The 21,245-nt window shown below is 46.8% G+C and overlaps 1 protein-coding gene across 1 annotated transcript in view; it reads left to right on the plus strand.

The window, feature by feature from the left end:
- ASXL1 (additional sex combs like 1, transcriptional regulator) overlaps positions 1-21,245 on the plus strand; it is a 56,682-nt gene that overhangs the window by 3,517 nt on the left and 31,920 nt on the right. The window contains exon 2 of the mRNA XM_015426170.1: positions 18,003-18,085. Within this exon, the coding sequence (XP_015281656.1) occupies positions 18,003-18,085 (83 nt within the window). The remainder of the gene's footprint in view (positions 1-18,002; positions 18,086-21,245) is intronic.

Raw genomic sequence — 21,245 nt, forward strand, 5'->3', positions numbered from 1 at the left:
CGGCGGTGTTCCCTCCAAGCTAAGTGCGAGCCAGCTCACGGTCGCTCAGCTTAGAGGGAACACTGCTCCAGAGCGAGCCAGCTCACAGTCGCTTAGCCTCCAGCGCGGACATGCTGGTCTTAGGTCAGGCAGGAGGGCTCCAGGGCAGTGTGTTCCCTCTAAGCTGACGCAGTGCGAGCCAGCTCACAGTTGCTTAGCCTCCAGCGCGGACATGCTGGTCTTAGGTCAGGCAGGAGGGCTCCAGGGCAGTGTTTCCTCTAAGCTGACTCAGTGCGAGCCAGCTCACGATCTCTTAGCCTCCAGTGCGGACATGCTCTTAGCTCAGGCAGGAGGGCTACAGGGCAGTGTGTTCCCTCTAAGCTGAGTCAAGTGCGAGCCAGCTCACAGTCGCTCAGCTTAGAGGGAACACTGCTCCAGAGCACTGTTTCCTCTAAGCTGAGTCAGTGCGAGCCAGCTCACAGTCGCTTAGCCTCCAGCACGGACATGCTTCTCTTAGGTCAGGCAGGAGGGCTCCAGAGCAGAGCAGTGTTTCCTGTAAGCTGACTCAGTGGGAGCCAGCTCACAGTCGCTTAGCCTCCAGCACGGACATGCTTCTCTTAGGTCAGGCAGGAGGGCTCCAGAGCACTGTTCCCTCTAAGCGCCTGGTGGGGCGGTGTTCCCTCCAAGCTAAGTGCGAGCCAGCTCACAGTTGCTTAGCCTCCAGCTCGGACGTTTTTGCCATAGGTCAGGCAGGAGGGCTCCAGAGCACTGTTCCCTCTAAGCTGAGTCAGTGCGAGCCAGCTCACAAATGTTTAGCCTCCAGCGCGGACATGCTGGTCTTAGCTCAGACAGGAGCGCTCCAGAGCGAACTAATTGATGCAGCAGCCAAAAATCGCCCGCTCACAACTTTAAGGTCAGGAGCTCACAAAGTAGAATTTTTGCTCACAAGACTCTACAGCTTAGAGGGAGCGTTCCTGGGTGGCTGTCTGTACCCCCCTGTATTGGTTGCTGCCAGTGTTCCCTTTAAGCCGAGTTAGTGTGAGCTAGCACACAGTTTTTTGCCTCCGACTCACACATTTCTGTCTCAGCTCAGGAAGGATGGCTCCAGAGTAAACTGATCTATGCAGCAGCGTAAAATCGCCCACTCACAACTTTACAGTCAGGAACTCACAAAGTAGAATTTTTGCTCACAAGACTCCTCAGCTTAGAGGGAGCGTTCCTGGGTGGCTGTTTGTACCCCCCCACCCACACGTATAACACACAGGCACGCAGTCTTGGAAGGGGGCTGGGTTGCAGGGTAGAGCAGAGCTGCTTCTCTTTGGGAGTGCGGCTAGGTTCGAGTCTGGTAGAATCATCAAAGGGACCTCCAGGGTCATCTAGACCAACCTCCTGCACAAGGCAGGAAATTCACAGATACCTCCCCCCAACACACCCCCAGTGACCCCTGCTCCATGACCAGAAGAGGACAAAAAACCCTTCAGGATCCTCAGCCAAACTTGCCTGGAGAAAAACTGTTTCCTGACACCAAAGTGGCGATCAGCATTTCTATGAGCGTGTAAGAAAGGGCTGCAAGAAATAAGTACTAAGAACTAAGCCTTCCAACCTTTCCTCTCATGATCATAGCAGCCCCCACAGGAACCAACAAGATTTGGTGGGTACAAACGTCCCACGTGAAGTTGCCTTATACGGCATCAGACCCTCCTCCCCCCCCCCCCCCCCCCCCCGGTCTACCAAAGTTAGTCTTGGAAAGCTGTTGGCAAGCTTAATTATATATATATTGATTGTATTTTAAATGCTTTATAAGGCTGGAAATTGCTTAGAGCCTGCTTGCAGGGTGGGCGATTCATAAGTTTAATGAAATAAATATTGGCTCCTCAGACTGGCAGAGGCTCTCCAGGGTCTCAGGCGGAGACCTTTCCCTTCGTCTCCTTTCCAGAGTCAAAGCTCCCTTTGTTAGGTATCTGATTTTGACTTTTGAAAACTCAAACCCTGGGAAAACTTGCTGTCCCTAAGGTGCTGCTGGACTTGCAGGTAGCTGTTCTATAGATGCTAACGTTCAGTCCCTAAGCATTTCTCCCTTGGTCTAACCAAGCTTGTTATATTTTGCACTAGAACAAAGTTTGAGCCCAGTGGCACCTTTAAGACCAACAAAGTTTAATTCTGGCAGGGCTTTTTTTCTGGAGGGACGTGACTGTCTGACAAAATTCTTTTTTTTAAATGTTCAAAAGTTCACGAGTCTTCAGTATACAAACTGAAAACTTCATTTCCCTCTTGAGAGTTTTGGCACCTCTTTAAAAAGAGAAAAAGCCCTGACTGGGTGTAAGCTTTAGTGTGCAACTGTGCATGGATACTTCTTCAGTATCTAAAGTGTGCATGCACACAAATGCTCATATGCAGAATTAAACTTTGTTAGTCTTAAAGGTGCCATCATGGGACTCAGACTTTGTTCTGTTGCTTCAGACCAACATGGCTGCCCACCTGGATCTATATTTTTGCATTGTGCCTCTGCGTCCTGAGTTCCTTCTTTGCCACACCCTTCCCGCCTTCTGTCTGGGACATAAAGATGCCAGGATCTCCATTCTGACCAGTGTTCCCTCTAAGCTGAGTTAGTGCGAGCTAGCTCACAGTTTTTTAGCCTCCGGCTCACACATTTTTGTCTCAGCTCAGGAAGGATGGCTCCAGCGCAAACGAATTCATGCAGCAGCCAAATCGCTCGCTCACCACTTTAATGCCAGTAGCTCACAAAGTAGAATTTTTGCTCACAAGACTCCACAGCCTAGAGGGAGCATTGATCCTGACTTGTGCCTGACAAAGAGAGCTTTGATTCTCGAAAGCTTATACACCGGAAATCTTCTCTCTAAGGTGCTACTGGACTCGGATCCAGCTCTTCTACTGCAGACTGACATGGCTGCCCTCTGAAACCTATGTTCTATGGAAGTGTGAAGATAAGGCTACAGAAGGTCCTTTCTGAGCAAAAGGGGGGGGGGATTCTCCCCCAGCAGGGAACCGGACTGGGTGTCTTGTGTGTCCATTAGTAGGAGCAAAGTGCAGCAGACTCTTACATTTATTTGTTAAAACATTTATGCTCTGCTTTTTTTTGTGGTTCAGGGTGGCTTGCAATGATAGTTTAGAGCCCGTTTGGTGTAGTGATTAAGTGCGTGGACTCTATTGTGGGAGAACCGGGTTTGACAGCTCTGATAGAACTGTGGCTTGCCCAAGTTCTGTAAGAGTGGTTGAGCTGTGGAACAGACTGCCTCGGGAGGTGGTGGATGCTCCTTCGCTGGACGTTATCAAGCGGAGGCTGGATGACGATCTTTCGGGTATGTTGTAGGGCTCTCTTTCGGCTATGCTGCAGAGTGCAGGGGGTTGGACTAGATGACTTGCAGGGTCCCTTCCAACTCTAACGTTCTATGATTCTAAGGCCATCCAGCAGGTGCAAGTGGAGGAGTGGGGAGTCAACGAGTAAGTATCCAGGCTCCCAAGCCAGCGTAGAGGTTATTTCATGCATCCCCCCATTTGTTCTCCCTGTCCCCCAGTAAATTCTTATTAGGAAAAGTATGCAAAGTATCTTGAGTGTTGCGTGCATGATGTTTTATATTTCCACATGCATTTGTAGGAATGGGAAGGAACCGGAGAAAGAATAGGGAGAAACCCATGTTTCTTTTCAAATGAGTACAGGCAGTTTTGAGATGTTTCTGTAGACCCCTGCTGTATTCTGTCAGATGAAGAGAGGTGCCTTCTAAATTATTTTATTTTATTAGACTGCTGTTCTGCCCCCCCCCCCACCCCCGCAAGCAGGCTCAGGGCAGGTCTCAAGAATATTAATACAGCATACAATACAATTTAAAAAAACACTTAAAAATGACAGATTAAAACAGCACGGAATCATGAAATACCGTGTATAATCTGATTAGATGCCTCAGCGATTGAGACGGGACAGGAGTGTGGGTTCCCGTGCAGTACTCTGTCCCCCGCAATGGGTGTGCGTGGAGAGTAGTTCTGCCAAAGTTTGGAAGAACAGATTTCTCTTGGTGGTAGGACTGAGAAGTCCTTTATGGCTGGCTCCTGTGTCCATTTTAACTGGAAGAGGCCATGAAAGTGGACGTGTGTGTCCATCCACAGATAGAGCAGAAGTCTTATCTAATGGTTACTGTACTGTCCCGCAAGACGTAACTCCCTGGGGAGAGAGTTCGGGGGGCAACGAGGGTCGCAGCTGCCGTCATCTGGGACAGGTTGCCGGCGGACAACCAGGAGCCCTTGGACGGCCCACCCCACTCCCTCCACAGAGAAAGACGACAGAGAAAAGGGCGGAGACGGGCTCATCTCCTCAGCCGCCGACACAAGGGGGATGCGCACGGTCCCGAGTGCGAGGCGACTGGAGAAGTCCGGTCTTACCTAAGGGAGAACGGTTGGAGACGTCGCGGCAGACGGCGTCGGGCTCCTTAGGCTCACCGGAAGTGGCCACTCCCCAATACTCCCCGACTCAGGGCGAGATCCAGGGAGAATCACAAGAGGGCGGGACTAGGAGAGAAACACACCATAGGGGTGATAGAAGAGGTGACGGACAGGTGGAGGAAGCAGTAAGAGGGCGGGGAAGAGAAAGGGGGGGTGTTACCAAGGGACGCGGGGAGGATAAAAGGAGGGAAGCAAGGAGAGTCGAGGAGGATATTGGAGGCGACTGGCTAGGCAAGCGAGAGAGAGAGACGGGGACGTGGCTGTCGACCCCAAGGAAGGTGACTCGGGGAGTGACGAAACTCCCCGACCCTTCCACGTCTGAGGCTCTCGCTTCCCTCCGAAGCCCTCAGCCAACACGGCGAGTGTTCCTCCAAGGCCAGGGGACACCCCAGGGCATGACAGTTACCATATTTTAAACTCTTTTTGGGGAGAACTTTTCCCTTTTTGCGGTCATTCTGGTGTAGACCTCTTGAGTCTCTGCCCCAGTGAGTGACAACGTGTAACGGTAAGGCAGTAAAAAAAAAAAAAATTCACTTGGCAGTGGTATCTCTAGCTAAGCTTCTTCTCATCCCTGTAGTTCCCAGTTGGCTGTAGCAAAATGATCTCTGATTCACATTTTGGTGGAGGAACACAACCAAAGACAACATGCCCTGTGACAAGCTGGGAATCATGACCCCTTATTTGAGTGGAAAGGGCTGCTTCCTTCTGCAGGACAGCGTTTTCCCCAGTGCAAGAGAATGAAGTCTTTTAAAAAGAGGCTGTGTATCATATTCTCTTTCTGTAAGTACTTGACGTAGACCACAGTTCATATATGAGGCTTTGGCAAGTTTTCTTTGGCTGTAGGAGCCAGCCCCACTTTTCAGTGTTCAGAGTTTTATGAATTAATTATCATATTTTTGAATTCTTCCTACCACAAAACCTAACTTCTTCACAGTTTTTTGTAGCTTTATTAAAGCTGTGACAGAAGTATTGTATATAAACAAATATAAAGGTAACCCCGGTTGTCATTGTCACAACAAAAAGCTAACCTTTAACCCCAGCCTAATCCCCCCCCCATTTCTGATCATTCTTTTGTTGCTTTAAAAGTGCCATTTAATTGACTGTTGGAGCCTGCATAGAAAGCCAGTGTTTAAGAAATTAATTCGTCCATCGCCACTGAATGGTGTAAAGTTAACACATAAACAAGCAGTGACAAGAACTTCATGCACGCATGTTTTTATGCCGTATAACAAGACATATTCTGATGAGAAATTATAAATAGGCTTTGTGCTTTTTATCGAGAGACACTACAATAAAATAATTGCATAAAAATGCTAGGCATCACAGTGAAATTTCTTGGTGCCATGGTGACTTGGGATTTGTCAAGCCCTGCATTATATTTGCATTCAGTTCATACAGGAGAGCCAGTGTTAAATGTGTGACTACTAGGCTCTGAGAGACCCAGGTTTGAATTCCCACTCTGCCATGGATGCTTGCTGGGTGACTTTGGGCCGGTCACATATTGGGTGCGTTCAGACGGGGCGTTTCTGCCGGCATAAACGCGATCACACTTACCTCCCTCACAGCGGAAGCCATTGCAATACCCCTGTCCACACTCGTCTTCAGTTTTTTTTACTTAGTTTGCGCATGCGCATAGGCAGCCATCCATAGAATGACGATCTTCGCGCATGCGCAAAAAACCCTGTTGTACATTTAAACTTTAAAGGTAAGGACTTACCTTTAAAGTTTAAAGAGCACAGTAGCCTTCCGGAGGTCCCGGACGCCTCCAAAATGCTACAGTAAGGCCCTTCTCTTCTTTTTTTATACAAACGGCAGGGCGAAGCTTCGCCCAAGCGCATATCGCCATCCTTAAATGGCGGCCGAAAATTGGAAGCCTGAGGCTTCCGAACGGAAGTAGCTGTGCAACAGTGGAGAGCGATCAGACGACGAGGTACAGTGTTTACAACCGTTGCACTCAGGATACCACTACTTGGGGACCTAGTGGCAGAGTGCAACGGTGTAAAGGGCTTTACACCGGTTAGGGACAGGAGGCAGATGTTCGCCGTCTGAATGCCGGTGAGTACAACGATTGCAACCGGCACCTATACCGATGTAAAGCCCCCGTCTGAACGCACCCTTCGTCAGCCAAACGTACTTCATAGGCTCTTTTAAGACCAACAAAGGTTTACTCAAGGTATGAGCTTTCGTGTGCAGGCACACTTTTTCACATACATCGGAATGGAAGAAGAAGAAGAAGAAGAAGAAGAAGAGATTGGATTTATACCCTGCCCTTCACTTGGAGTCTCAGAGCGAAGGTCCGATAAAATTTTGACAAAAAGTTCAGAAGAAAGAAACCGAAATAATATAACTCTGAATGTAAAATGTTTAAGCCATACTTACCTGATTTAATTTTTTAAACGTTAGTTGCTAGAGAAGTGATAAGAAACTACGCCATTCCAATAATTATAACAGAAAGGGAACTTTGTTTCAGCTAATGATTAATCTTTTTATATGATCCTTGTATAGCTTAGGTTTTAGTCTAGTGTTGTAGTATTTGTAGTGTTGTTAGTTTTTGTAGTTGTTAGTCTCGTAGTATGGGAAAAAAATCTTTTAAAAAAGGAGTCTCAGAGCAGCTGACAAACTCCTTTCCCTTCTCCTCCCCACAACAGACACCTTGGGAGGCAGGTGGGGCTGAGAGAGCTGTGACAGGAACAGCTCTTACCAGAACTATGGCTTGCCCAAGGTCATCCAGCAGGTGCAAGTGGAGGAGTGGGGAATCAAACCCAGTTATCCCAGTTTGGAGTCCACACACTTAACCACTACACCAAACTGGATTGGATTTATACCCCGCCCTTCACTTGGAGTCTCAGAGTGGCTCACAAACTCCTTTCCCTTCCCTTCCCCTCCCCACAACAGACACCCTGTGAGGTCAGTGGGGCTGAGAGAGCCCTGAAAGAAACTGCTCTTTTTCAAGAACAGCTCTGACAGAACTATGGCTTGCCCAAGGTCATCCAGCCAGGTGCAAGTGGAGGAGTGGGGAATCAAACCCGGTTCTCCCAGATTAGAGTCCGCGCACTTAACCACTACCGGTACACCAAACGGGCTCTACTGGAAGGTAGAGTTTAAACTTACAGACAGAGGCTGTTCAGCCTCGTCTATAAGTTTGAACCTTACCTTCCATTCCAGTGTATTTGAAAAAGTGTGCACGCACATGAAAGCTCATACCTTGAATATACCTTTGTTGGTCTTAAAGGTGCCACTACTGGACTCTGAATTTGTTCTGCTGCTTCAGCCCAACACGGCCGACCACCTGGAACCACTTTGCAGGGTTATGGTGAGGGTAAAATGGAGGAGAGACAATACAATGCAAACGGCCTTGGAAGAAAAGTGGGGCTATAAATGAAGTAGATAAATATTAGGCCTACTAATTGTCGGCCATTTATTCCGGGCGGCTTCTACAGTCTGGCTCCTATAAGGAAGATAAACCTCCTTTTTCAAGGCGGAAGGTCTCTTTTCCGAAAAAAGCCGAGACTTCTGCAGTCTTGTCCATAGTACCAGGCAGGCGCGAGGTGAAGATGAACAGATTATAATGTGACAACTAAGAGAGAGGCGTGCACTCCTGTCTATTAAGATGCATGTGTACAAATGTATGTTTCCATTTACAGTGGTGAGAGAGAAGGCGTTCTCCCTGAATAAGCTGCCAACAGCTGTTAGGCGTTGATTAGATTTCTCAATATCTGTTCTTAAAATATCTCCCCTCGAGGTACTGACAGAATTTGTCTATTTTGTCAGAGGCTTGGGGATTAGTTTTGTGCGCTGTGCAACGTGGTATAATAGTAACCTTTCACTCCCAAGGAAAAGCCTTCTGTTTAAATGAACGTAAGACCCTGAAGATACTCTGTTTTTATTTAGTACTGCTGGAGGCTTCCTTCAATATTGACTCCTCCTCTGGGAAATGTTTTCTGGAGTCTGCTTAGCAGTGAAACTTGCAAAAGAGTTTCACCCTGTGATGGGAATCCTGCAAGCCGAACCGGAGGCCTGCCTTTTTGGGCTGCATGGTTGTTTCAGATGGCAGCCACTAACACTGCTCGTCCGCACACACGCCTGTGGGTTTTTTAAAAAAAAAGCATGAGGAGGAATATGGAGAAATGACAAGTGGCCAGGTTTATTTGGAGGATATATGCCCCAACTGAGTGTGCTAGTTCCTTCCTTCTAAACTCTTAGCGTTTCCCAGCTCACGCAAAGCAGAACTGTTGCAGATGAGATTTTCAGCTTCTTGCAGGCATTGGGTTATACAGCTGCGTGCTTTTACTGCTACATCGAGAAACTGAGTTCAGGAAGTAATCTTTCCCTTCCATTTTCTCTGGGGCTTTGCAGACTGCAAAATAATTTTTACTGGATTCCCCCCCCCCCCTGTTTTGTTTGTATGGTAATGGAACTTTTTTTAGCAGAGCCAATTTGGTGTAGTGGTTAAGTGCGCGGACTCTAATCTGGGAGAACCGGGTTTGATTCCCCACTCCTCCACTTGCACCTGGCTGGATGACCTTGGGCAAGTCATAGTTCTGTCAGAGCTGTTCTTGAAAGAGAGCAGTTTCTGTCAGAGCTCTCTCAGCCCCGCCTACCTCACAGGGTGTCTGTTGTGGGGGAGGGGAAGGAAAAGGAGTTTGTAAGCCACTCTGAGACTCCTCCGGATAGTGAAGGGCGAGGTATAAATCCAATCTCCTCTTCCTCTTCTTCTTCTTTTCCTCCTCCTCCTAAACTGTGCATGTATAGATCAACAAACTAGTATGGAGGGTGTGTGTACTCATTTTGTGTGTGTCCATACAGCAATCTAGGTTGTTTTCCCTGTCTACACTGGTCCACACACGAGGTGACCAGTTTGCCAATAACAGTTATAACATTCAGCCACCACCTCTCCCGCCCACAGATGTCTACAGTGAAGTGAGGGACCTCCCCCAAGTTTTCCGGGCACTGCAGGGATTCTGAGGGGGTTCTCTCATTGTCAGATATAAGAGGCTTCTTCTGCCTCCCCCCCCCCCATTCATGTCCTCTGGTTACACAAAGGATGGAGGGGGAGGGACATCACTTCTTCACTTTTGGTGTTGCAGAAAGTTGGAAACAGCTTGGCTCCTCCTCATTGCTCCCAGTCTTTCCTCACGCTGGCTCAGTGATTCTGGCTTTGTGCCAAGCGTCAGGGAAGCTGAAAGCAAGAAGAGATTCTCACTGCTTTTCCAGAGCTGGCGGAAACGAGAGATGAGCTTTCACCCTACCCCAAGCTCTCTGTCTGAGCTGGTGGGTGGCGGGGGGGGGGGGACTTTATGCACAGGCAAATGAGCTGTACTGTTATGAAATAGTCAGAAAGTTGCCTTGGGAATGGGTTAGGGTAGGGGTGTCAAACATGTGGCCCGGGGGCCAGATCAGGCCCCCAGAGGGCTTCTATCAGGCCTGCAGTGGAACTGGCTTTCTTTTGCTGCTGCTTCCAGTTTTGCTGCTGCTGCATCATTGTAGGTTTGCAGCTTACAGATGCACACCTGAACAGTATATTCAAGATCGCAACAGCACAGACATTTTGATGCAGTAATTCAGAGCAAGAGGTGTCACTGTTAAATAAACAAAATATTGCAAGAGTGCTAATGTTTTAGGCATGTTTTTATTTTAAGTAAAAAAACCCTTTGTGTTTGTGTCCTTTACAAAGTTTATATCTCCGCTACCTGACATTATATTTTATGACACACATGACCCGGCCCAACAAGGTCTCATTTATGTCAGATCCAGATCTCATAACAAATGAGTTCGACACCCCTGTGTTAGGGACTGTGGCTTGTACAGCTGTGTTGCTGCCTGTCACTGTAAGTATGCGCCAAACTAGGTAGCTTCTATGCCACTTAAGGTATCGTGTTTGAAAGCTCATGTTTCACCCCTGTTTGAGATGTCTGTCTGTTTTCCCATTTCTGTTGTCCAAACCCTATTGCACCATTCACCAGACATCCCATCCCGTTCATCGGACTTGATTTACCCTATGTCATCCGCCTTGAGTTTCAGTGAGAATAACCTAAATGAAATAAATATAAAAATAATTTGGTGGGTGACATTCTGAACTCCGTGGACATAGCAGCTTCGAAATCCAGACAAACATTTCTTTGATGTTTCATCTTGACTAGGAGGCACTTGACTAAGACGTTGTTCTGCTCTGTTCTGCTATGGTCAGGCCTCACCTGGAGTACAGTGTCCAGTTTTGGGCACCATATTTTAGGAAGGATGTTGACAAGCTCGAGCGTGTCCAGAAGAGGGCAACCAGTATGGTGAGAGGGTTGGAATCCAAGTCTGAAAGAGTTGGGTATGTTTAGCCCGGGAAAGAGAAGGCTTAGAGGGGACATGATTGCAGTCTTCAAATATCTGAAGGGCTGTCATGTAGAAGATGGAGCAGATCTATTCTCTCTTGCCTCGGATTGCAAAACGAGATCTAATGGGTGGAAGTTATACAAGGGAGTTGTTACGGGCTAAATATCAGGAGGAACTTCCTTAACTGTAAGAGTGGTTGAGCAGTGGAACAGTCTGCCTCGGGAGGTGGTGGATGCTCCTTCGCTGGACGTCTTCAAGCGGAGGCTGGGCGACCATCTTTTGGGTAGGTTGTAGGGCTATCTTTCGGCTGTGCTGCTGCAGAGTGCAGGGGGTTGGACTAGATGACCTGCAAGGTCCCTTCCAACTCTAACATTCCATGATTCTACTGAACGGGAATTTAGCAGAGTTAGGCCGCCGTACTGCTGGTCGCCTGCGTGGGCAGAGTCTCTGGCTTTCCTTCAGGTGCAGGGAGATATTTCCGTCCGCGTTTTGCCCAGGCGTGCTAATCTTTGTGGGTCAAACGCTTCATGGAGACACCTGGCATACTTTGCTGCTGAGCTTCCAGTGCTCGAGGTGGTCCGCAAAGAGTTTTCAAGCCGTATTCAAAGGAGAAGGTTGTAGGCTGTTTCCTCTCCCTTTCCCCTCTTTTCCTGGGTGGCTGAAAGTTCCAGGTGATGGTTCAGTCACGGTGTGCCTCTCAAAAACAGATGGGCTCATTCTGCCTTTTTTTTTTGTTAATCTCGGCTGTTAGAACAGGCTAAATGTGGTTGCTCTTGGACACCCGGTTTCGCCTGTCTGGAGACTGCTTTATGCGCTCGAAGTCTTTACGTGCCAGTTTCTGGCTCAAACTCAGGCTGCTTTATCATCTCGGAGTCAGAGGCTTTTGTTTCCCCACACCTGGTTTGTGAGTTTGTTTCTCTGGCCGAGGGTGAGTCCATTGAAAAGAAATCTTTGGCCTTTCCTTAAGAACAGCTTTCGAAGGGTTGCTTTTTGAGTGTGGCTACTGGGTCCCCAGAATGTCAGATCCTTTGCAGCCCTGCAGTTAGACACAGTTGGATGACACTCAAAGCCAGCATGTTGATCTGGGAAGAAGAAGAAGGAGAGATTGGATTTATACCCCTCCCTTCACTATCCAAAGGTGTCTCAGAGCGGCTTACAAACTCCCTTCCCCTCCCCACAACAGGCACCCTGGGAGGTAGGCGGGGCTGAGAGAGCTCTGACAGAAACTGCTCTTTTTCAAGAACAGCTCTTATCAGAACTACGGCTTGCCCAAGGTCATCCAGCCAGGTGCAAGTGGAGGAGTGGGCAATCAAACCCAGTTCTCCCAGATTAGAGTCCGCGCACTTAACCACTACACCAAACTGGGAGGCCCACATTCAAGTCCCCATTCTGCTGTGGAAGCCTGCTGGGTGACCTTGGGCCAGTCACACACTCTCAGAGCCTGCTGTACCTCTCAGGGCTGTTATTATGAGAATAAAATGGAGGAGAGGAGAATGATGCAAGCCAATTTGGGTCCGCATTGAGGAGAAAGGTGGGGTATAAATGTAGTAAGTAAACATCTGCCAAAGACAAACAGCTAATCCTGGTAGAGGGCCCACTGAAGGAGCGGCCCAGGATTCTGAGGTGTCAGGCCTGCCTAGATCAGAAGTGTGTTTCGCAAGTTTGTCCAGTCCATTGATCTACTCTGAAGTTATTTCCCTCGTGTGCTGTTCAGAGTAATTCTGCAAAAGTTCCTTATGAAGATAAAAAAACCCGCACTGATAATCTAACAAAAGAGCTGGTGCAGCCGCCATTCGTTGATAATGAGTGTCTGGTACGGGAGGCGGGGATGCCGTGAAATATTTATTTTTGCTTCCATTATTAACGTTTCTAAGAAGAGTTGGGTGGAGCTGTCTTACTTTGTTGGTTCTTCCCTTTCCAGGAGGAAATGTGTGTTCGCTTTTTGACCTGGAGCAAACTACCGTGATCTCTGTCCAGCTAACCCATTCCCCCCCCCCCCGGTAATGTCCACACAAGCTCTGCAAATTGCATCCTACGGTTTTTATACCCAGGAGTCTTGTTCACATACTAGTCCGTATGGTATGCAGTACTTGCAATGCTGTTGATAGTTGCAGTTGTTGTAGTTTGTGTTAAGGTATGAACAAGTTTCCTGTCTGCAAAAGGAGTGCCCCATGGGAGCGTGCGTCTATGACACTGAGTGTGATTTCGTTTATTTTAAGAATATAAGAGACGCCAATGTTGGATCAGGCCAAAGGCCCATCCAGTCCAACACTCTGTATCACACAGTGGCTAGAAATACCAGTGCCATCAGGAGGTCCACTAGTGGGGCCAGGACATTAGAAGCCCTCCCACTGTTGACCCCCCCAAGCACCAATATGACAGAGCATCACTTGCCCCAGACCGAGAGTCCCTATCTATACCTTGTGGCTAATAGCCACTGATGGACCTCTGTTCCATATGCTTATCTATTTCCCTTTTGAAGCTGTCCATGCTTGTAGCCGCCACCACTTCCTGTGGCAGTGAATTCCAAGTGTTAATCACTCTTTGGGTGAAGAAGTACTTTTATCCGTTCTAACCCGACCGCTCAGCAATTTCATGGAGTGCCCACGAGTTCTTGTATTGTGAGAACGGGAGAAAAGTACCTCTTTCTCTACCTGCTCTTTCCCAAGCATAATCTTATAAACCTCAATCGTGTCACCATGCATTTTGGTGCACACAATGCTGTTAGGATGGTCTTTCAGCATGAATTTGAGTTTCAAGTAATCTGGCATGCAGCTTTCTGACCCATGCTATCCTTGGGCATGGGGGCTACCTGCTAAATTCTTTTTGGGCTAAGATTTTAAACTTTGTGACAAAGCACTGGCTTATTGTTTCGCAGGTGCAAACTGCAGCTTGCCTCCCCATGCACCAAGATTTGGTTTATTTTTTGGTAAGGAAGGCTGGTTGTCCCTGAGCCCATTCTGCATTCCCCTGGGAAACTGGATCACTTAAGAGTGTAACTCTTGCACGGAATTAGAATAGCTTGCTACCGCGCCATGCGGTTTAACACTTTTTTTTTAGATTTCCCTGGGAGCTTCCATTACATTTACCTGTGTGTGCTTCATGAGTTTCTTGTTCCTAGTCCCTAGCCCAGATAAATTCACAGCTCTGGGTATTACCATTTTCTAAGACTTGTGGTATCTCACTGTGGATATAAATTGCTTATGCTCCCACCTCCCCCCCAAAAAAAAACAGGTTCTCAGCTGGAGCCTGGCAGGAAGGTTTGTCATTCAGTTTTGGTGGTGAAGGAGAATGATGAGTGAGTATTCTTTTGTAGCAGAGAATCTCCATTGATCCGGCTGCACTTCCCATGAAGGCGTCTGCAGTTTGTACTCCCGGAACCTTCTGTTCGCCATTGTTTTCGGTGTGCCTTGCATACTATACGCCCACAGCATTTTTTGTGTTTCTACTCTGAAGCAGGACTGAAAGCTGTAGAAAGTTTTGTCTGTACTCAAATAAGGATTTCAGATGTGGTATATGGTAGGCTAACGTGTTGTGTGTTTACTCACCAAAACCCCAAAAGGTAACATTTTCCACCTTTACTTTGTTCAGGCAAAATCACAAGGTGTTTCCTTAGGAACAGAAGTAGTTATATAATGTAACTGACACAAAACCTCTGGAACTGCAAATCTACATAGGGCAGTCGGGTTAGAACGGATAAAAGGAAGTACTTCTTCACCCAAAGAGTGATTAGCACATGGAATTCACTGCCACAAGAGGTGGCGGCGGCTACAAGAGGGAATCGGATAAACATATGGAGCAGAGGTCCATCAGTGGCTATGAGCCACAAGGTATAGATAGGGACTCTCGGTCTGGGGCGAGTGATGCTCTGTATTCTTGGTGCCTGGGGGGGGGGGGGGGGAGGGCTTCTAGTTTCCTGGCCCCACTGGTGGACCTCCTGATGGCCCCTGGTATTTTTGGCCACTGTGTGACAGAGTGTTGGACTAGATGGGCCATTGGCCTGATCCAACATTGGCTTCTCTTATGTTCTTATGATTGAAGAACAGGTCAGAGGTTTGTCTAACCTTTGGGCTGGAAATGGGCATAGAGCCAGCATGGTATAGTGGTATTTTTTGGACTTTGGACACTCAGGTTTGAATCCCCACTGGTGCCGTGGAAGCTTGCTGTGGGTGACCTTGGGTCAGTTGCATACTCTCATGGTAAGCTGCCTCACAGGGTTGTTGTAAGGATAAAACAGAAGAGGGGAGAAATGATGTAAGCTGCTTTCGGTCTCCATTGGGGAGAAAGTAAGTAAATAATAGGCTCTTCCAGCCGTTTTATGACAAAGAGGAGGAAAAGATATTTGTAGAAATTTGCCAGCACTGTATGTCATGTCCAGAGAAAGCATATAACACTTTTTTTCTCCCCTGTGATCCTGCCTGTTAGGTTGGGCTGCGGGCAGGTCTCCATGCCACCAAGCCTGGTGGATCAGCCATGTTTTTATATTTTTTCCCCCTTGACTTAACAAGCAAGATCTTGAGCTTTTAATGGGGAAGTCTCACTCTTCCTTGGTCTGGCATGGAAGTTGGAGTAACATCTGGTTCTGCTTATTGTCTACCTTTACGCTCTAGATTGGGAGCAGCGCAATAAGAATAGAAAACAGTTGTTCTGGATGAAAACCTAGGGAGGGTCTTGTGAACATGAAGATAAACACATTTCAGATGTTTGATTTGAGCTGTCCCCTTAAAAAAGAGGAGAGAACTTTTGGGGCAAAGAAAGCCCCATTCTGTGCCTGTCTCAGTGGCTTTCCCTGCTCTCCACTTACATAAATACATCAGAACTTTCAACAAGACTGGAGTGGATTGCCTCATGCCTCCTTTCGAAGACCCCCACTCCTATAATGAGGACAAGGGACTCGTGCGTGTTGTGCCAGTGGTGTCTGGTGCTTTGAACATAATGTGAAGACGCTATCTCTGCTGCAAAGAAGGGCTGTTTTTTGACAGTTTGTGCTTTTTGTTGCTGCTGTTCTTGTTCCAGTGGAAGATATTGGTAGTTGTATACGGAAAGATTATTCCCCATTGAGCACTGCTTTGCCGAATGGGCAGTGAATCACAGTTTTAGCTAAGCTATGAATAAAAGAGCAGGCCAATCTGCTCCTATAATTTCAGATAGGAAGAGGCATGCATTTGGGACCAATGTTCCCTCTAAGCTGTGGAGTCCTGTGAGCAAAAATTCTACTTTGTGAGCAACTGGCATTAAAGTTGTGAGCAAGCGATTTGGTGACTGCATCAATCAGTTTGCTCCAGAGCCCTCCTTCCTGAGCTAAGACAAAAATGTGTGAGCCGGAGGCTAAAAAACTGTGAGCTAGCTCACACTAACTCAGCTTAGAGGGAACACTGTTTGGGACTGGTGGCCCGTCTTGTAGAAGAGTTCAGTTCTATAGCCAGATTGTGGCCTTGTAGTTCATTGTTCTGTTTTGTGGATTTAGGTTTATAGAGTAGAGTAGGCCTGAGACTAAGTGGGTGGCAACTTGGGAGAGGGTCTTGTTCATGGCACCAAAGTTCTGGAACTCTGTCCCCAGGGAGTTTCATGTATCCCCCTTCTGTTGCCGTCTCCTGCCATTGGGTGAAGACTTATTTTGTTTGGCATCCCTTCGATGATCCTTCCTAACCAGTGTTTTAATTGCTGTTTTTATGTTTTGTGTGTGTTTTAACTCTGCTTTTAAATTGTTTTAATAATGTGTGTTTGAGGGGCTTGATTTTAATGGTTTTAAAAATGTTTCCCCGCAAGGATAAAGAACGTGTCCTTTTTTAGGTTTGGATTTAGAGAAGATCAGTACCTTTGTTTTTTCGAACTTTATTTCAGGATATCCTTTGATGCAGGAATCATAAAACTCATTTAATATTTTCTCTGAGAGTATGGGCTAATAAAACAAGATCGTCTGTGTATGCTGAATAAGGTACAGGCTGACCACTTGGCTGAGGAGAGCAGGATCTACAGTCCTCCTGGCTAGGATGGAAAGCTTTTCTGTACCAATTAAATAAACGCGGGGCCAAGATGCAGCTCTGCCTAACGCCCCTTCTTACTCGGATTGGATTTGAGAGGGTGGAGCTACCAGGTATATGAATCTGAGGGATACTTTCAGAGTATAGATTCCTAATGAGTGCCAGTAATACCCATGCTAGAAAGTTTTTTAGTTGTTTCACTTGTTTTAATGATGTGTCTTTGGGAAGGGGCTTGATTTTAATGGTCTTTAAAATGTGATTTTATCATGTATACTTCAAATCGTTAGTTGCCCTTGTAATGTCAGAAAATCAGGAAGCAATATGAATAAAGAAATATATATGTCATCTTGGGAGTTTTTGTGGAAAAATGCAATGAAAATTTCAACATGTAATAATCTAAAAGAAAATTGTTATAAAATGATGTATAGATGGTATATGACACCCAAAAAGATAGCAAATATATAAGTAGTAATATGTCTCACAAATGTTGGAAATGTAAAAAAAAGGAAGGTTCTTTTTACCATATGTGGTGGACTTGTGAAAAAGCAAAAAAAATTTGGACGGAGGTCCATAATGAGATGGAAAAAATATTGAAATGTACATTTAAGAAGGAACCAGAAGTATTACTCTTGGGACTTAAAATGGAAGAAGTGAATATAATAAAGAGGACTTTGATGTGGTACTTGATTACAACTGCTAGAATGACTTATGCTCAATGTTGGAAACAAAAAAAAATACCGGAGATTTGGGAATGGATAAAAAAGTTACTTTTTATGGTTGAAATGGACAAATTGACAAGGAAACTTAAAAATCAGGAGGCGGAAGAATTCTTTGCTGACTGGAAGGACTTTAAAGAGTATTTTGAGAAATACTGGGATGTGAAAAACAATTTATTTTGCTTTGATAACTATTAAGGTTATAAGAACTGTGAAGTAGTTGAAAGTATAGAAATATTAGTTTAAGATAATGTTACCTGATAGATGTAATGATAAAACAATGGATAAGTGAGGAGAAAATGGAAAATCTGGATGGGAGGTTAGAGCACTGCGGGAAGCCTGAAGTAGAGGGGGGGGGGAGGATAGGAGGGGGAAAGGGTATAAAATGAATAAAAGGGGGAAATGTTTTTAAGTTGGAAATGATATTATATCCTGATAATAAAAATGTTTGACCAAAAAAAGAAAAAAAAGAAAATCAGGGAGCAAATCGTGTAATAATAACTTTTTAAAAAGACTAAACTGGGGATATATTTTCTTCTCTTTCAAGGTGCTTGAAAACTACTCAGATGGACCTATGACCCCAAAACAGATCCTGCAGGTCATAGAGTCTGAGGGCCTGAAGGAAACAAGGTGGGTGTTGATCTTCCTGTCTGAGTCAAAGTGTGTGTGGCGGGCGGGGGGAGGGAGGAGAAAGGTGGGTTGAAATTGATTTTTGGGTTTTCTGTAGTTAAAAAGGCAAATGCAATTTTGGGTCGTATCAACAGAAGTATAGTGTCCAGATCATGCAGGTATTGCTTTGTTAGAGGCATTGCTCTAGTTAGACCTCACCTAGAGTATTGTGTTCAGTTTTGGGCACCACAATTCAAGAAGGATATCAACAAGCTGGAACGTGTCCAGAGGAGGGCGATGAAGATGGTGAGGGGTCTGGAGACCCAAGTCCTATGAGGAAAGGTTGAAGGAGCTGGGTATGTTTAGCCTGGAGAGGAGACGACTGAGAGGTGATACGATAACCATCTTCAAGTACTTGAAGGGCTGTCATATAGAGGATGGTATGGAGTTATTTTCTGTTGCCCCAGAAGGTCGGACCAGAATATCAGAAGAGTTTTTGGCAAAACATTAGAAGAAGAAGAAAAAGAAATTGGATTTATACCCCGCCCTTCACTACCTAAAGGCGTCTCAGAGTGGCTTACAACCTCCTTTCCCTTCCCCTCCCCACAACAGACACCCTGTGAGGTAGGTGGGGCTGAGAGAGCTCTGACAGAAACTGCTCTTTTTCAAGAACAGCTGAGGTAGAACTACAGCTTGCCCAAGGTCATCCAGCCAGGTGCAAGTGGAGGAGTGGGGAATCATACCCAGTTCTCCCAGATTAGCGTCTGCACACTTAACCACTACACCAAACTGGCTCTGCCCAAGAAGAAAAGATTGGATTCATACCCCACCCTTCACTACCCAAAGGTGTCTTAGAGTGGCTTACAAATTCCTTTCCCTTCCCCTCCCCACAACAGACACCCTGGGAGGTAGAAGAAGAAGAAGGATTGGATTTATACCCCGCCCTTCACTACCCAAAGGTGTCTTAGAGCAGCTTACAAACTCCTTTCCCTTCCCCTCCCCTCCCCACAACAGACACCCTGTGAGGTCGGTGGGGCTGAGGGAGCTCTGACAAAAACTGCTCTTTTTCAAGAACAGCTGAGGTAGAACTACGGCTTGCCCAAGGTCATCCAGCCAGGAGCAAGTGGAGGAGTGGGGAATCAAACCCAGTTCTCCCAGATTAGAGTCCGCGCACTTAACCACTACACCAAACTGGCTCTCCATTAGTTGCGCCATTAGCATGTCACAGCCTGGGGAACTCCTACAAGATAATGACTCAGCCCTACCCCACCTTCCTGAGTAGATATAAATTGCCTGCCTACCATTTTTCTTCTCACCTTGACACAGAGAGTACTCCACCTTTCTGTGTTATACCTCTGAGGATGCGAGTCACAGCTGCTGGGGAAACGTCAGGTCCTACAATGCCAAGACCACGGCCGTACAGCCCGGAAAATCTACAACTAATGAACTTCAGCCATGAAAGCCTTCGATGAAATATCTCTCTTGGTGATTAGGAAGACGTTCCTGACATTTAGAGTGGTTCCTCAGTGGAACAGGCTTCCTCGGGAGGTGGTGGGCTCTCCTTCTTGGAAGGTTTCCAAACAGAGGCTAGACGGCCATCTGTCCGTAGGGCTGATCCTGTGGACTTAGGCACATCATGACAAGGAAGGCAGGAAGGGTTGCCTCAGTGTTTAGTTCTCGTGGCCCTTTCTTGCACGCCCAGGGAAATCCTGATTGCCACTTTGGGGTCAGGAAGCAATGTTTCTCCAGACCAGTTTGCCCGGGGATCCTAGAGGTCTCTTGTCATCTTCTGGGCGTGGAGCAGGGGTCATTGCGGGGGTGTGTGGGGGGAGGGATTTGTGAATTTCCTGCATTGTGCAGGGGGTTGGACTAGATGACCCTGGAGATCCCTTCCAACTCTATGATTCTGTGAGCCAGTTCAGCCCCCCCCCCTTTGGAGGAAGCAGCTCAAGTGTCTCACTTCCGTCCGTTGAGGTGGCGGTTGCTTCCTGCCAAATTGGGGAGGGGGAAGGTGTCAGAATCACCAAGAGAGAGTTACGACGATCATTTCTCCAAAGCTTTGCATGTGATGATCCCTGAGTTCTTTGTGCAAACTAGTGGACCCCCGGGGGAAGGGGGGTTTGGCACTGGTGGTGACTATGTCTAGCCAAAACGTGGTGGTGTCCTGTAGCGACAAGGAGTCTTGTTCTATCTAGGATCTTTGAGGGGGTCAGAGATCAACCAACTTTGCCAAACGTTCTTGATGGGCAGACGTGTTGACCTGTTGTAGCAAAATTACACTGCAGTCCCAGTAGCACCTTTAAAGATGAGGAAAGTTTATTTCAGCATGAGATTTAGTGAGTCGGAGCCCGCTTCCTCTGATGCCTCCTGGTATACATCCATCAAGCTTGGTTAAATAGTCAGAAGGATGGGGGGGGGGCAGATTACAGAGCGAGGCTGATTTAAAACAACGTCCAGTCAAGAGAGAAATCAGAGTAGGTAAGCTCATCCCTCTTTTGATTTAATCTTACACCAGTCTCTCTTTGTAATATCTCTTCCCCTCCCTGCAAATTCCTCTGACTATTTAACCAAGCTTGATGGATGTATACTTCTTGTCCTAAAGAGTACAGGTTTGACTTGTGAAAGTTCACGCCGAAATGAATTTGGCTTATCTTTAAGGTGCTTCTGGGCTTCTGTCCAGCTTGGACAAGCCATAGTTGAACTAGAAGAAATGTTGCACTTCAAGTACAGCTGCAAACAAAATTAAGAAGTTAGGTGGTATGCCGGGGAGGGGCCGCGGCTCAGTCACGAGGTCCCCAAGTTCAATCCCCGGCATCTCCAGTTAACAAGATCAGGTTACAGGTGATGTGAAAAGACCATTCTCTGCCTGAGACCCTGGGGATTCACTACCAGTCTGTGTAGACAATACTGACTTTGATGGACCAATGGGTCTGATTCAGTATAGGAAAGTTCATACATCCCTACATCTGTAACCAGGGCAGGTACCTGAATGTGGGGAACAAAGGTGTAGAAGATCTAAATAGGTGTTTCAATTTAGTAGAGAGACTTATTGTGCTTAAAAGGCGGCATCCCTATGATCACCTGTCTCCCCGCCTTGCTCTCCTTCATCGTGTCTTTGTCTCAACCAGCTTTTCCGCTGCCATTTGAGGTCTGAACGCTTTTGTGTTGTGCTTTGTGTGAA

Source organism: Gekko japonicus, unplaced genomic scaffold (assembly GCF_001447785.1).
Source record: "Gekko japonicus isolate JY-2015 unplaced genomic scaffold, Gekko_japonicus_V1.1 scaffold291, whole genome shotgun sequence".
Taxonomy (NCBI): Eukaryota; Metazoa; Chordata; class Lepidosauria; order Squamata; family Gekkonidae; genus Gekko; species Gekko japonicus.